General features: G+C 35.8%; 1 protein-coding gene across 1 annotated transcript; it reads right to left on the bottom strand.

Annotated features, from left to right (window-relative positions):
- Positions 1–1697: 1697 nt before the first annotated feature.
- Positions 1698–16905, bottom strand: EIF2S3 (eukaryotic translation initiation factor 2 subunit gamma). Its single transcript, XM_015827832.1, has 12 exons — positions 16629–16905; positions 15421–15484; positions 14306–14433; positions 14076–14197; positions 13396–13490; positions 12077–12235; positions 9462–9596; positions 8192–8286; positions 6367–6511; positions 4452–4621; positions 4156–4328; positions 1698–2176 (listed from the first exon to the last, which is right to left on the bottom strand). The coding sequence occupies exons 1-12, from the start codon at positions 16695–16697 to the stop codon at positions 2113–2115; spliced, it is 1419 nt and encodes a 472-aa protein (XP_015683318.1). The 5' UTR covers positions 16698–16905; the 3' UTR covers positions 1698–2112.
- Between the last annotated feature and the right edge of the window lie 208 nt (positions 16906–17113).

The following is a 17113-nucleotide window of genomic DNA, read 5'->3' as shown; positions in this document are numbered from 1 at the left end:
AACTGATTACTTCTAAATCAGTGCTTACAACCACTGTTTTTCCTTAGCCAAACTGGTATGGCTGATACAGGACTCAAAACCACTGTGGGCAAATTACTGACAAGGTTATATTCCTACTGTTGTCCAACTTGCTTTCAATAATATATGCTAAATTTTTGTGCTTATTCATCCCATACCAAAGATGGATATGATTTGAAAATTTGCAGAGATGAATATATGCTGAAAGGTTATGCAGATGATGTGGTATTAACTGTCATAGGACACCAAAAGGCAATAAAAGAGTTAAGGAAAACAAGATTTTTTAATCTGCTGCAAGAAAAATGTGGTTGTCAAGATAGCTGACTCCATGAAATGCCAGGTTTTGTACCTGACAGGTAACAATCAAGAATACTATTTCAATTATGACAAGAGAAGAGACACTGAAAAGTGGAGGAGCTTAAAGTTACCTTAGTTAGGATCAATTGCAATAACCAAAATGAATGTATCACCCCAACTAAACTATTTCAGTTGGGGCCAAATCAAGAATTTCAGAGAAAATATTTTCCTCAATAAATAAATGAACAAATATGTTTTGACTCATTTGTTTAATTGGGTTATCTTTATCTAGTTGTAGGACTTGTAACTTTTAAGCACCATTACACAAATTGCCACCTAGTTGGACATTACAATGTGCTTTACATGGGGTCACCCTTAAATTTTTTATTTGGAAACTGCAAATAGTCCATAATGCAGCTCCCAACTCACTGGCTGTTGGCATTGGAAGTATATAAATAACATTGATTCTGTGAGCCCTGCATTGGTTACTGATTGGTTTTCCAGGTACAATTTAACATTTTTTGTCCTATATTCTTAATGTCTTAGTACCTGGGTATATGCAGGACCATCTGCTCTAACCAGAACTAAAGTGACCCAGAATATCCTTTAGGGAGAAATTAGTTTTGATCCTTCACTTTCAAGAAGTTGGGGCAAGGGGCAAAGCTAGAAATTTTTCCTTGGTCGTTCCAATATTTTGGAATAACTTCTGATAGAAATCAGGCTGCCTTCTTTATTGACCATCATGAAGATTTTGAAAATGAACTGAGGGAAGCATTCATTTAGTTTAAGAAATGTTCTATCCTGTATTGCTGTATTATCTTATTTGTTATTTTATTTCTGGAGATTTATTGTGATTTATATTTAGCCATACTGTGGATGTTTATAACTTACATATTACCAAACCTGCTGAGAATTATTAGTGGGGTATAAATCTAGTTAATTAAAGTATTCATGTTCTATTAGCAATCCTATAGGATACTGAGTAGCTAAATGTCATAAATGACTGATATAATATTGCATCATAATTACATTAAACTGGATCATCTATATAACTCATTCTTCACTTCTCAACTTGCAATTCAGTTATACGGCATTTCTATACAATAATTTCAGCCTTTTCCAAATATAATTAAAATAGACAGTAATTAACTTCCCTTTTTGGATATTGTCCATTGAGGTTGTAAATATTTTATTTTGGCTGTATAATTAGAATTATATTTCAAAATTCTCTTTTGAGGGTTTTCTTTTTAAAAAAACATCTACTGACAGATAAATAGGACCAGTGGTTTTGGACCATCTAGCTGTAGATATAACAGCGTTCAATAATATGTAGAATCATATTTGCTACAAGTTCAAAGTATGGTATACAACAAGAAAATTCATCTTCCAAGAAAAGTTTATTTGTTTAAATTTGTTTCATTGACAAATATTTCAGTTTTTTGTTACTCTATGACCTATAAGAGTTAAATGAAAAAAACAAGCAATTTTCAAAATTTCAAATCAGATTATGGGGTCTTGAGTTACATTGTTTAAAATCAAATAGCCAGCCCCAGTCTCTAAAAAACTGACATAAAATAAACACAAAACAGATTTAGTTTTAGTAAATACTGGAGAATTAGATCTATTTTTGCCAATTTGTTTAATTTATTGTAGATACTGTCAAGACTTTTAGTGAGAGATTTGATTTTTAATACAATGTGGACATTATCTGTGCAACAGCTTTCTCACTGAAAATGCATTCCAATTGTATGGAAACACATATCATTCTTTACAAATTGAAGAACTTTTTTTTTGCTTTCAGTCATCATCCACAGTAGGCTTGATTGTCACTCCTCTTCTAATCTGTCCCCATCCAATTAAACTGGAAAACAAGAAAAGCAGATTAGAATAACGTAGAGGTATCAAAAATAAATTAGAATAAAAGAAAATCCTCTAAATACAATATATACTAATTTTACTTGAATCCTAATTGTTTTCAAATTAGTTATTTAACTTCATGAACAAATATCACTTCCCAAGTATTACATGCAGAAATAAGGAAACTCCAGGTTTATGCAGGCCAATCTCTGAAATTTAAGTAAAAAATATTTCCTCAGACTAAGAGGCAGGAAGACATCTTTCAGTGTCAGACAGTTAACTGGGCAACATAGTTTGGTTCAGTTTTTCCTGACATTAACCTATCCAACTGGGAAATCTGACTCCAGATTTCCCCATCTCTCTTTAACTTTCAATTGTGCAGAGGTTACTTCCACTTTATAGTTTGTGATCTTTTTCTTCTTAATTCTAAAACTGACAGCTAATTCAGTTACTTGATCACAGTTTAGGCTTGTTTTCTGGCACACTGTGAACCAGCCCAGGGATTGGGGACCAGCCCAGTTCTAAAGGATTGAATAAAAATACCCAATGTGTCTTTCCCTGCCACTGTAAGAAAAAAAAGTTGCAAGCAGTAAGAAACTTTCTTCTCCTTTATACACACTTTAACACAGCAGGTAGTAGGTATACTGTATGTATTCTTGGGTTTCCTGATATTTATGATGCACAAAATATTTGAAATATGAGAACATTTATTTCAGGGATAGGTAATAGTAATACTTAACATTTGAAAACTAATCCCCCAGATGGGCTGATTTAAACAAAATGGGCTAATGCAAACATTAGTAATCATTTCTCATTCCGGATAATTCATGAATCACCTTAGGAATGCTGGGATTGGCCACTGTCAGAAAAAAAAATTCCAAAGTCTGATCGGTCCAATATGAAATGTTTTGTACACCATTGTATACAGGTAAATTCTCACGTAATGACAGTTGGAACTGGTAGCTCTGAGGCTAAGCAACAGTTAAGTGAAACGTGACCATGCCTGACTTATGTAAGTTCTGATATAGTTAAGCAAATCACATGCAGTCATTAAGTGCAACATCCCGTGGTGACTGTGAGTTGCAATTACTGTCACCTTCCCCATTGACTTCGTATCAAAAGCCAACTATGAAATCACAAATTGTGATAATGTGAGTGTGGGAAACTGAGATGACCAAAAATAGATGCTGGTTACCAAATGCCTGAATTGTGATCCCATAACCTTGGAATTCTGCACCCATCATAAGTTTGAGGACCAACTATAAACTTACTTTTTCAGTGCTATTATGATTTGAGCAGTTGCTAAACAGGGCAGTCTTCAATCAAGGACTACCTGTGTTTCATTTATTTAACATCTTTGTTATTTTATTACATTTGATAAGAAACATTAACACTAGCAACAACAGTCCCTAGAGTTGTGTGATACTTCAGTAATTGAAATTATTATTATAATACTATTTTATTGAATCTTAGAATTTTTACCATTATATATACAAATTGCAATCTCTAAATAGTGGTTCTTACGTTGTTAAAATGTTACATTTATGCATAAGAGGGTACACAAGGGTTTGCAAAAATACAAAAGTAATCTGAAACATTTACGGAGGAATTTATTTTTATATATTAAATTTATTTGCCACCCATCTTGTGATTTGAGGCAACTCTCAACAAACTCTCTCAACTTCTATAGAATGGCAGGATGTAGGTATGAATGGAAAACTGTTGGGTAGATTGGAAAGTAATATCTATTTATCAGCATGTAAAAACATAGCGTTCAGTGTACTTTGAAACATTATGTCAGGTCCAACAAAGTTATTAATTAGTATTAATTATCATGGATTACATCCAGCAGAATAGATACTAACTTTATATTATCTGCTTTTTCTGTTATATTCATCCAATAATTTGTGTTTAGTTTAAAATGTATTCATAGTGATAATTCATTATATAGTATTCATTATGTTTTATTTCAAATCAACTTACCGCCAGTGTTTCTCAACTCTTCGACTAAGGGCAATTTTTTCTCCTACTTCAGTGCATACAGGATTAGTTAGCATTATTTTCCCCAGATCAGCCTTCACCGCACTGACCCGTCCTCCAGTTGAAAGAGATCCTATGTTTACCATTAGGACTTCATTTTTAGATAATTTTTGCACCTACAACAAGTAGTTAAGAATTTTAAAGACGTGCAATTTGTGCCATTTTAAATTTGCAAGTATCCCTTTTAAAATACAGAAATTTACAGAATGTCCAGATTCACCAGAAATAATTTAACTAACCTTGGCAGCTTTCTTGTCACCTTCAGTACGGACACCCAGTAGTCGCCTCAACAAAAAGTAGGAAATTTCAAGCTCTGTGAATATTTCAGGTAGTGCTTCAACTGCACCTAAAACCTGCCCTACCATTCGATCAGCTCGGCACAAAGTTGGGTCAATCTTGGTACCAACACCTAATAACAAAATACTTTTATTTTAAAAAAGCAACAGGTTTTCAATTATTAACTTACTTTTAAATCAACAGACTCCATTCAGTGCTTTTAGGGTAATATTTATTTATTTAAATTTATTCCAATGGATTCTTTTCTTTTTCTTGATCTTGTAAGTATAGTTTAATAATTCTAATGAATTTGCCAAAAAATAGATTCTGCTATTTAGGCCACATAAACAGGTAGTCCTCGAGTTATGAATGTAATGGAGTCTGCCCATTCCATTCGTAACCCGAGGATTCGTAGGAGTGAATGGCGTACCTTGAATGCCACCACTCCTTTTGTCCACACATTCGCTAATCGAATACGCATTCTCCCTCCCTTGGGGTCCCCACAATTGCTCCTCCCCCCATCTGGCTGTGCGGGGTCACTTACCTTGTGAAGATCTGTCTCCCTTCCAGCCTGTTTCTTTGCCTGCCCCCAGGGAGAGCAGAGGGAAAGCAGGACGAGTGCGCCCTGCTCGGCTTCTCTGACTCACCGGGCTGCCTGCCATTCCAGGAGCGGTGGGCAGCCTCGGTGAGTCTCTTCCAAGGGCTTTCAGGCTCGGCACAGAAAAGCGTTTGCACGCACAGACTGGAAGCTTCTGGATGCTCTAATCTCGCGAGACTTCAGGCACCCATTCTCTGCAAAAGTGGATGGGTACCTGGTCGCAAGAAATCATGGCCCTCAGCAGCTTTCAGCCTCTGGCCGAAAAGTGTTTATGCACCTATGGGGTGCCAATTCAAAGAGCCCCATAGAGTGTGAGGAGGCCTTTGCAGACGAAAATGGAGCCCTGGAGCACTCCCTCCAGGGGCTCCATTCTCTTCAGCAAAGGCCTTGAGGAAAGGTCTTTCCCGACGAAAATGGAACCCCAGAGCGGAGTGAGCTCCCTCCAGGGCTCCATTCTCTTCAGCAAAGGCCTTTCCTCAAGGCCTTTCCCCACAAAAATGGAGCCCTGGAGCGATGCACATTTTTTCCAGGGCCTCCATTCTCTATGAAAACAGAGCCCTGGAGTGATGCGTGCTCCCTCTGGGGGCTCCGTTCTTGGCAGTAAAGGCTTTTTGCAAAGATGGCAAATGCTTTGCAAATACAGGAAAGGCCTGAAACATCAAAGGTAACTCGGGGATTACCTATATGTTTCACTGTTCCTCAGTTTCTTTTATCACGTTTATAATTTTATTTGTAATACTCCATAAATATGTATTAATAAATGAATATTATAACATTTGCTTTAGATGATTTGAAAGACACTAAGTTGTTCAAAACACATTCTCGGGGGGAGGGGGGGGAGTGAAAGCTAGTAAGGACCCAGCTGACAGTAAAACAGCATTACTACCAGGAATATAGACTCCTTAAATCATCTACATAGTAAAACGAACTGAAGTGATGTAAGAGTTATAGTTTCCTTTCCCCTTCAACCAAGAGCCATTGGTGAACAAACTAAAAAAACCTTACATTTTCCTCTTTTGTTGATAGATCTTAATTCTATCTACCACCTTGTGCTGTGCTATAAATGAAACTTATTAAATGAAACTGAAAAGTATTCATTTTTAGCTTGATTTACTTTATATCTACAGAATGCACATATAGCTACTATTTTAAAAATGGTTTTAGAAAGTATAGAAATATAGCTGTTGCATAAAAAAAACATTGAAACTGTATATTCATAGCCACAGTTTTATCTTGGTATCTTCTATGATCTCTTAAACATAAATGTAAAACAGACGTACCAATAAGGCCTCCTGGTACAGCATATTGCAAATCATTATGTTCTGCAAACAGAGATACAATTTTGGAGAAAATAGGCTTGCACATAAGTTTTCCTTCACTATCCTTTGAGACAATGCCAGGTCTCACCTCAAGTTCCTGGCCAACCTAGTAATAAAATATATAAGAAAGGAAGGTTATTACATATCAATTTCTATATAATGCCCTGGTAATGGATTTTATAACTAATTGTCTATGTCAGTTCGCTATAACCATGGTTTGTACAGGTTTATGTAGAACAATGATTTTTCTCTATAATGTGTCCACATACACTCATGATTAGTTTCAGAAGTGCTTGTTTTCCCCCAATCATCACTTTACATGATAAGTATCATGGAAATTAATGAGATACCATAAATATGTACAGCACAGGTGTCAAACTCGCTAAGTCACGTGACGTGTTGTGACATATCGCGACTTTTTTCACATTGCCAGAACTGGGGTGGGCACGGCTCTGCACGATGCAACCGGCCTGTGGGCTGAGCAGTTTGACGCCTCTGATGTAGAGTATGCCATGGAGATCCTTGTTCCAAAGAAAACACCAAGCATTCCATAGATCACAACAAAGACCTTGAAACAATGTCATTGATTCCATTATTGGAATAATTTCATTCTCAGATTCACAGGAGGGGACTAATGATGAGCAACCAGCAACAAAGCCAACTTCAGAAATGCTGACTGATGATAAGTAGCCAGCTCCAGCACCACCAAACGGACATGTGAATAGGCAAAAAACGTAAGGCAAAACAACATACAGCAGTCACAGCTGCTGTAGCTTTCTGAAAATGAGGGTGTGGAATTACCTCCCCTTCCCAAAACAACAGCTTGGTGGGCTGCAAAGAGAATAGAACACGTAATAGAGTTCTCCGTTGACAACTGCCTATTAACTCCCACTCCTTGTAGCTTGATTTGCAAAACTTTACAACCCTGATTTTGAGCCTGGACATGCCAGCCAATCTGCTACAAGTTTTGTCCCTTGGACTTTGCTTCACTACTTTCTTGTGTGCTCCTTTGATTTGGAACACTTCTAAGCCAAACTTGTTGAACTTGGAAGGGACAGGAATTGGAACCTGTCTCTATACTGCAAGTACCTTTGTTTGCAATCCTCATTTAGTAAAGAGAACAAAACCACTTGTGTAAGTGTGTGCACGTTTGGCCTGGGACAGGACAGTTACTGTCATAAACATCAATTTATAGTACTGTGTTTCCACGAAAATAAGGCCTACCCCAAAAATAAGTCCTAGCTTGATTTTTGGAGGTGGGCCTAATATAAGCCCTATCCCAAAAATAAGCCCTAGTTTTGGGGCGAGGCACACACCTAAAAATCAAGCTAGGGCGGGGGTGGGAGTGTGCTCGGTACTCAACTGCAGTGGCCTTCCGGAAAAGCCTGACTGCGAAATGCAGGCCAGAATGCAGCTGCAGAATGAAGCTGCTCCTTCGACCAGAAGAAGTGGACCGGCTGGGCGGGGCTGTCGGTGCCAGAGGTGAGTATAAAAGACATTCCCCAAAAATAAGACCTGGTGCCTCTTTTGGAGGCAAAAATAAAATAAGACCAGGTGTTATTTTCGGGGAAACGCGGTAGTATTACATCTAAACTTATGTGAGTGGACTTTTATTCATCCAACAGGATTTAGTTTTAATCTCTTAGCCTTCATGTTCACCAAACAAATTCTAGAGAGTCCTTCAACTTCCACATATGCAGAGAGAATAGGAGCAAGAATACACACAATTCTATCATTAACATAAAATGGTAACAGTGTGATAATCAGCACTGGAAAGAAACATTACCTTTAATACACCTTTGAGAATGCTACCACCAGCTACACCTCCCTTCAAGTCATCAACTTCACATCCAGGCTTATTAACATCAAAAGATCTAATAACTGAAAATAATATTCCATTAGGTTCAGCTTGCAAAAAACTTTAAGCATTTTTTTTATTAAAAGTTTTATGAAGATTACAGTATAAACCCTCATACCCACCCCGAAACCCCACCCTCCCCCACTTCCCAGAGCTGAACGCAGGGTTACAAATATAATAATCAAAATCTATCTAGCATTAACCAATTATTAAAATAACCTAGTCCATAATGTGCTTTAACTCCCCTTTAACACAAAATTAAACATAATATATTTATCGATTAGTCAAATTCTGGATCTAATACTTTATTAAGCCACTGATTTGGTATATATTGTTGACTCCATATTTCTTTTTGGAAGATGGTAATATTATTTGGATTAAAAGAAATCTAAAGAAACTAAAGATATACGTGACTGCTTCCTCAAATCAGTTTCTTGATAGTCCTTCATGTGGTAGATGTGACATTATCATAAACCCTTGAAACAAACATTGTGTGTCTAGAAATAAATTCCTTCTAAACATCTTACCCATTTATGAAAATATGTCTGACAAGGTTCAATTCAAAAACAGGTTACTAATTGTAGGAGTAAAACAATATCAGATTTATTTCTCTTGAACAGCAATTTTAAAGACATGGTAATTTACAAACTAGAATTTCAAACTCTGTTTATGGAGCCATCTATTCGGTTTTCTTGAATAAGGACCTCATGAATATGAGCCAAACTGCACTTGATTTGACAAAAAACTCTATTAGCCATACAAAATAATGAGTTCCACTTATAAACTATTAAATGTTGCAATCCTCAAATCAATAAATATTGGCCCTATGATTTAATTTATGACTATGCTTATCATTCCATTAGGAGGGCACAGAAATTTACATCATTATGAAGTTCTAAAATATGTTACATAAATACATATTATTTTAATGTGTCCCAATTCATCTAAATATGCATCCTGCCGGATTCTAATCACACAATATATCACTTTCACTTAGAATTAATGATATATAGCATTGTTGAGTTTAAGCTAAATTTGTCGTATCAAAATATTTCCTATAAGGTCTATGTAGCAAAGATGCTATGTTAACAATAGTACCAAGTGAGTACAGTAAATACATATTTATCACATCATTAACCAAATTCCTGTGTCAGTGTATGTTCTATGTAGAATCAAACAGTGACTCAAATAGACATACCAATAAGCCTTGGTTCTGATGTGAAGTCTCTTAAAGGCACTGGAATTTTCTTTACAATGTATTCACAAACAACTTCAATGTTGTATTTTAGCTGTGCTGAGATTGGAATAATTGGAGCTCCTTCTGCAACTGTACCTATTTCAACAAACAGTCACTATTATAATACTTGTAAAGCTTTATTATGATTAACATATTGGAAACTCCAGCACAAATACATTTTCTGCTTTATAATCTACAGAATACATGCTATTCTTGGATAACAAAAAAAGAAACTATACAGATTTCACTAACAGAATGGTTTGCTAAAGAAAAGTTGGTCTGGAAGAAATAATCATAATTTTCAATAAATCAATTTTATTCCTAGAAAATTAATGTTTGAGAATGAATGACAAAGATTCAGAGTCCAAAGTGATTTGATTTTTATGCTTCAAAGAGCTCTTCATGCCACAATTAAGAATAGGAAAGAATTTGTAGTGGAAAAATGCTTCCTTCAGCTGAAGCATCAATTTATTTTCAGTTCATCTACTGGTCTTCAATTGGAAGTAGTAGTTACAATTAGCCAACACTCTCCAAATTCCTCCTCTGAATAATTGGCAAGAGGAAGATTTTTCTAATGATAAAAATGGCTGCTCTGGCTTCTCCTTGACTAAAAGCAACTGAGCAGTTTCAGGATTATTTTCTGCTAGGAAATATTTGTATGTTCCTCTACTTCCTGAATTAAAGAGTTTTATATAAGAAACAAACAAAAATTGGCCTGAAAAGGATTAAAAGGATAAAAACTCATCTTTTTTATCAATGTTTGATAATCCCTTACAATAAACAAAAATCTAAAAAAAAGACCAGGAAACAAATGGGATGTAATGTTCTTTACTCTTTTTTGTTATTAGACTGCAAGAGTATTTAGTGTAAAACCTGAGTCTATAATTTTACTTGAGAACAGATAAGCAAAAGACAGTAACAATATACAAGCTTTCTTTGAGATACAGTAAGGACTCTACAATGACTTGAAATCATTGGATAAATATTCTACTCTTAACAGATAAGGACATTACAAATAGAAAATCTAGTAAATATTTAATTTTTTAGAAGGAGTATAGTGTATGTATCAACATCATTCTATACAGATAGCGCTGTTGCAATCATATTGAATTGCTTGTCTCTATTCTTCATTTATTTGTTGGCTCAATGTTTAAATGTTCTAGTGCGGATGAAAAGTGACCGGATTACATAGAGTTAATGCTCAACCAAACTATCAGAAGTACTACAGATTGTTTGTTATGACAACATTCCCTGGTAAACCAGATAGGAATCACAGCTAAATGAGTAATTCTACCTTATTGTAAGGTAACATTACAGAATCTTGCATGACTGAAGGTACAAAATTCCTCTTGTCCCTTTTAACCATCTGATCAATTAGGATTGATCCTACCTTTCCTTCTCTCATGTTAAGCCACTGGAGACTTCTCCATCTCTCGTCTGATTGTCTATGGAGATCCTCAATGATACAGGTCATGGTTGTCCCAAAGATGCTTTTTCCAAAAGGCAACTGGATTTTCTTTGTTTTTATTCTTTGAAAACATTTTGCTTCTCATCCAAGAAGCTTCTTCAGTTCTAATTTCTTCAGTTAAAACTGAAGAAGCTTCTTGGATGAGAAGTGAAATGCTTCCAAAGAAAAACCTAAGTCGAGTTGCCTTGTGGAAAAAGCACATTTGGGATTCTTGTTTGATTATTTCCTAGGCAGCATCTCTGCCCCTCATTCCTCAAGGTCACCCACACATTCCATTACATCATTTTGTAAGCTGCAGAGTCACCTATGTGTAAGTTGGGTGGCTATACATTTAATAAATAAAAATATGTGTGAAAAAGGACCTCTTGCTGAACCCATTATCTAGACTAGTGATGGCGAACCTTTTAGAGACCGAGTGCCCAAACTGCAACCCAAAACCCACTTATGTATCGTTGGGTGCCGGGTGGGCGTGGCTCATTGGGTGGGCGTGGCTTCTATGGTAATGGCAGATTGGGTGGGACTAAAAAGTTCAATCAATCAATTCCAACTTTGCGAGATCTTTTTTTTCCTGCGAGTTGAAACTAATTGATTGATTGAACCTTTTTTTTTTTTTTTTTGCACACGGCGGTGGAGGCCTAAAGCGAAAAGGTTTTATAAAACCCAGCTGAAGGCCTAGGACTGGGACGACGGTGCGCATGCCCACAGAGAGGGCTCTGCGTGCCACCTGTGGCATGCGTGCCATAGATTCGCCACCACGGATCTAGACTAAGATCTTTTAAGGATCAGTTTTGGCAAGTCTAAATTATTGGTGCAATCTTGATGTATGAGCGTCTTGTTTGACTCTCACTTTGTCAAAGCCCTTGCTATGAAGAATTTAGTTGCTTTTCTGGGTTTCCCCATTTAATCTTTAGTCACTGTTTGCTTGCTTGCTTACTTTTAGTGTTCTGATGTTGGATTAAATTTACTAAAATTAGCTAATAAATTTGCAAAATTAGTTTGACAGATTTGATATGGCAATAACTGTGAAAATGAGCTGTTTGTGAGGCCAGACCAAAAGTTGGCTTGTAGTAAACAAGAGAGACTTCTTGATTTTGATCTGGAAACTCACCTTGCACAAATGCTAGAATTTGTTCATACTGTTCTTTGGCTTGGCTCTCTTTGACCAAATCAATTTTATTCTGTAGAATTAGAATGTGTTTCAGTTTCATAATTTCAATAGCAGCTAAGTGTTCTGAGGTCTGCGGCTGAGGACATGATTCATTGCCAGCTGGAACAACAGAAAAACAATGTTTACAACAGAATATAGAACACTGATCGACTTCTTAATAAATGTTTAAAATATAGGATACTAATCCTCCTGTAAATGATAGTTAGGAATAATTAGAACACCTGAGAGTGAAACTGTACATGTGATTTTCGTGTAATGAGTAAATATAGTTTATGTTACAATAAGGATTACAATTAATGAAACCTTGTTTACAAGCACATTAAGTTTGTATCTCTAATTGATTATGCAATCCAGGAAATGTATCCTTATAGCAATATGAACACTAGCACAACCTTATTTCTATAAACCCCTATATTTCAATGCTAACATACCTGTGCATATGTGACAAAAAGAGAGAAAATGTACTGGATGTGAGGTTGACTGAATACATTCACTATAAACGAATCAGTGCAGTATTAGGAAGAGATCTGGCAAAGGAACTATTTCATACTGCTGTGAATTTCATTTTCTTCTTTCTGAAGCAGAGATAGCAGGAAGTCTACTTTAGGTGTCCGCTAATGTTAGCCACCAATTTTATCTCTATTCTGTAACTCAGCAGAGAAGCTCCCTATCCTTATTTCAGGAGATTGAGAGCAGAACAAGTAATCAGCATGTGCAGAATGTGACTCCAGAAGCCTATACTTCTCTGTGTTTGTATGGAATATGAGGAGTGCAGTTCTCCATGATCTAAATGCATACTTCTGGCACCATTCTCTTTGCCTTTTCTTGTTCAGGAATGACAAGTTAATTGAAAGATAGGTTTATATGGAAGAGGAGATGTAGAAACTACCTATTTTTCCAGCAGAGAAAGTAGCACATAATATATTAACTTGCTTCAAAACCTTATTAAATTCAATCAGGCAACAAATTTGATGATTACACAGCAGTGCTTAAATCTTCCTAGTCATTGCTAAGAAAAAATGATGAGGATGAAAGGAGAATTACTTGGCTTTCTCTACTGGTGATCACTCATTTCCCTGCTCTTTGTCCCAACAGGTACTTCCCACTATCTTTTTAGGAATGCATATATCTATCAATAAAATCCCTCCAGCATAACTCGATATAATGTATCTTGCAAACCTCATATTAGCAGTAAAATTCCTTAGCTACAATAATGCCATGGGTGTATTGCGATATCAAACTCCTACACTAATAATTACCTATTAACAGTAAAGCTGCATCCATGACAGCTGCTCCATTCAACATAGTAGCCATCAAAATGTCATGGCCAGGACAATCCACAAAAGAGACATGTCTATAATATAAGGAAAGGGGGGGGGGGAAGAATAACCATAAATAGTGTTTCCTCACAAAAGAATGTAAAAAAACATGAAAGTTGACATACTATAGCAAATGTGAAAAATGATGTATCTTTCTTGAGACTACAAGATTCTAATAGAGAATACAGCTTTCTCACAGATTTAAAAAGGATTTTAAATTTTAATTATTAATTTCATTGTTTTTAAATAACATATTGCACTATGATAAGTATGTTTTGTGTGTATGTGCACGTGTGTGATGTATACACACCCTTTTTCCTGTGCTATGTATTAATATATTTTGAGAGTTTAAATAAAACAGATTTGTATTCTGCCTAAGGAATATATAAAGAATATATTTTAAATGTTTCATAATATGTGTTTTGTTTGAAATATAAACATTAATGACTTGAGATATGTAACAATTACAAATAAACAAAGCACAACAGAATTTATGGAAATGTTATGATTATCAACACACTGATTCTATGTCTAATCACGGAAAACAACTAATAACAAACTGAAATTGGACATTCTGCAAGATGTATAAAAAATAAATCACGTTGAACTAGACTTGTCACCTGACTAGTTTAAAATTCCCTTTTGTCCCAGGAATATCTGTAGGAAATTCATCAGGTGTACTGCTTCCACAGGATCGGTAACATTCTGGTCGGGAACAATTTGGATCATCAAGCTTGTAAATCTGCAGAGAAAAGACAATAAGACTTTACTACAATCAGCTGAGTTTAGATAACACAGGGTAGTTCAAATAAAAACTGATAATTTGATTAGATGTACAATAATGACAAACCTTAGCATTGGCATAGCCAAGCTTGATAGTGATATTTCTTTCCAGTTCATTTTTGAATCTGACTGTGTGAACTCCAGAAATGGCTTTTACTACTGTTGATTTTCCATGAGCTACATGGCCAATTGTACCTACATTTTCAAAGCAAAATTTATTATTAATTTCATAAAAATTCTCTAAGAAGTGACTGCATTTTATAATCCTCAACATCTATTTAAATACTGAATATATAATGTTATCCCCAAGTACTCCAAGTCTAGTTATAACAATATTAACATAAAACATTTTGCAGAGCTCTTATATGAGAACTGCAATTAGGAACAATGCCAAAAAGATATCATTTCATATACTAATCTAATAATTCTGAAACTAGTCTTATTATATTACATGCATTCATGGAAAAATATTTTAGTGAGCAACCTAAACTGATGGCCTGATTTAATACTGTCAGCAATACGTTTATTTACAATTAACCTTCTTCTAAATATACTTGAGGCAACATCAGTTCTATAATAAGATGATCTTTTGAATCTTAACCTTCTTTCCCATATAGCAACTATGCTCCATATAACTGAATTGTTTTCAGTGTAGCAAAATTAACTAGAATATACTCTTCTGTCCCTCCCTTTCCCTGACATACACACACATGAACATATATTTCTTACAAAAAGAAGTTCAAAGAAAGGACCAGAAAGGTATAGAAAAGATAGAAATCAAATGAAAGATTCCTATTGAAAATGCAGTACATTTCAGGAATCAAATAATTACCCTTTTGGGTGTGTGTGATGGTGTAAACCATTTAAGACTTACAAATTAAAATGAATTCAGACTATTTAGGCAGTGGATTAAAGAAGCTGAACAAAGTCAACCCATAAAGCATTATACATCCCAGAAAAAAGTTTCAAAAAGTTTTATTTGTGATTCAACTAATCAATACAGAGGGTACATGCAGAGCTACAGTACATGCACTTATGTCTTACACTCTTGCATTTTAGATTAAACGTTAAAGAAATAAAACATACAGTATTTTCTAACAGTTCCTACTGAAGTATTGCATGGTGAATAGTACGCAATTAATACCAGTCAGAACATCTAGCTATAATTTGCTATATTTTTACCTATATTAATTGTAGCTTGTCTACTGATGACTTCTGGAGACAGAGGTGTTAATTTCGTAATATCCTGCAGAGAACATATTAGTGAATTCCAGAGCATTAAAGATCCCAAAATGCATATAAGACATATAATTTAAGATTATTTTGCAACTAAATAAAACTGAATTTTAATATATCATTTTCCTTCCACTGCTTTTAGAGTGATGAGGTTTTTTTTAAAATACGGTTTGAAATAATGTTTAAGAAGCAGTTATATAAATTAATTAACTATTTACTAGCTGTTCATGTCATAAAACATCTTACCTTATAATCAACTTATAATTATCCTATAAGCATCTGATAATTAGCTATAAAGCTTGCCCACTATGCAAAGTCCTCAAACTGATGTCCTGTGATTTAAAATTGAAATTAATTTATCAAGATTGTTTTTCATATCTATTGGAAAACATCTATCATCTTTCATTAAGGATGGACCTTTTGCATTGGCATTGGGTAATGAGTTAATGCATCGTTACTCAAATAAACACTTTTACCCAATTTATTGTCAAATGCTAAGTAAACATATATTTCCCAAATGAAATGTCAGCAATACCATACTAACAATTTTTCATAATCATTAGTAACACTGAAGATCGCAACTACTATACTTAAGACCAGGTGTGGCTTGGGAATGCACTAACCATTCTAACTTTATAGTATCCTGTGACTTTTTATGCAAACCCGATCGAACAACTTGTTAAGTAAAGCATAGCCTATTACAGTATGCAATGGGAACTCAGCTTCTCTCTGTTCTACCCCATATTGATTGCGCTACAGAAAGAAGCAGAGAGAAAGAAATATCCTCTCTGAACACAACTATATAACATTGGAATTCAGATATTGATAAAGATCACGTTTCTTTCGCTGGAACCAGCTTGTAAAGGTAGGATGTCGCTCTGCTTGGCATTATGGCTTTGTACTTTCATACTAAATGAAATAAAATTGTTGTATATAGAGAACATTTCCCACCGTTTCATAAAGACTTTCTTTCCCATTCTAACTACCCTTTGATGGGAACAAAAAAACAGAAGACAAGCAAGGCGAGGCAAATTTTCTGAATTCCCGACCATCACCCAGCCTTCGAGGACCGGACAAAGAATAGCTCACGGCAATCCTTGGAATATTGCGCCCCTCAGATGACGCGCCCTCCCCACTCCGAATTCCCTTCTTACCAAAGTAGTCAGGTCTTGCCGGGAAAGGTGCGGCTGCCCCAGTGTCACTCCCGCTTCAGTCCCCGCCATCTTTCCTGAAAGGAAGTTAGGAGTCCGCCGAGTCTGCCTGATCTTTCCCTACAGAACCCAGTAATTTCAGAGGCACGCAGCTTACTCCCAGACGATGCTGCAAAATATCTAGGAACAGAGTTACATCCTGCCGCCTTGCTTTGTCCAGGGAAGAGTTTGGAAAGAATTCGCAGTTGGCTCAGGCAATATGGTGAGCTGCTCAAAAAGGACCCCGGGCCTGGCTGATGCAACCGGCGTCCAAGGAAAGGCATGACAGCAGCAGAGCGCGTTTTCTTCGGTCGGCTGCGGAGGGGGTGGTGCCAACGGCCGTAAGTTTACGACCAAACCGGAAGTATCGTTGCTTACGAGTGTCTCATTAGAGCTCTGTTGTAATTTTTCCTAATACCATTCTATCTCAACGGTGCTAAATGTATACG

This window comes from Protobothrops mucrosquamatus, unplaced genomic scaffold, assembly GCF_001527695.2.
Source record: "Protobothrops mucrosquamatus isolate PMUCROS unplaced genomic scaffold, P.Mucros_1.0 scaffold_217, whole genome shotgun sequence".
Lineage (NCBI taxonomy): Eukaryota > Metazoa > Chordata > Lepidosauria > Squamata > Viperidae > Protobothrops > Protobothrops mucrosquamatus.
The sequence above is the reverse complement of the archived record's forward strand: the minus strand, read 5'-3'. Positions and strand labels throughout refer to the sequence as shown.

Bases quoted from the DNA above. Each gene is read 5' to 3' on its own strand.
- EIF2S3 (XM_015827832.1), bottom strand. From the start codon at position 16,697: ATGGCGGGGACTGAAGCGGGAGTGACACTGGGGCAGCCGCACCTTTCC. The intron at 6,512-8,191 runs GTAATGTTTCTT...TTTTATTACTAG, and splicing joins TTCTCAAAGGTGTATTAAAG to GTTGGCCAGGAACTTGAGGT. The intron at 4,622-6,366 runs GTACGTCTGTTT...TTTTGTTATTAG, and splicing joins TGTACCAGGAGGCCTTATTG to GTGTTGGTACCAAGATTGAC.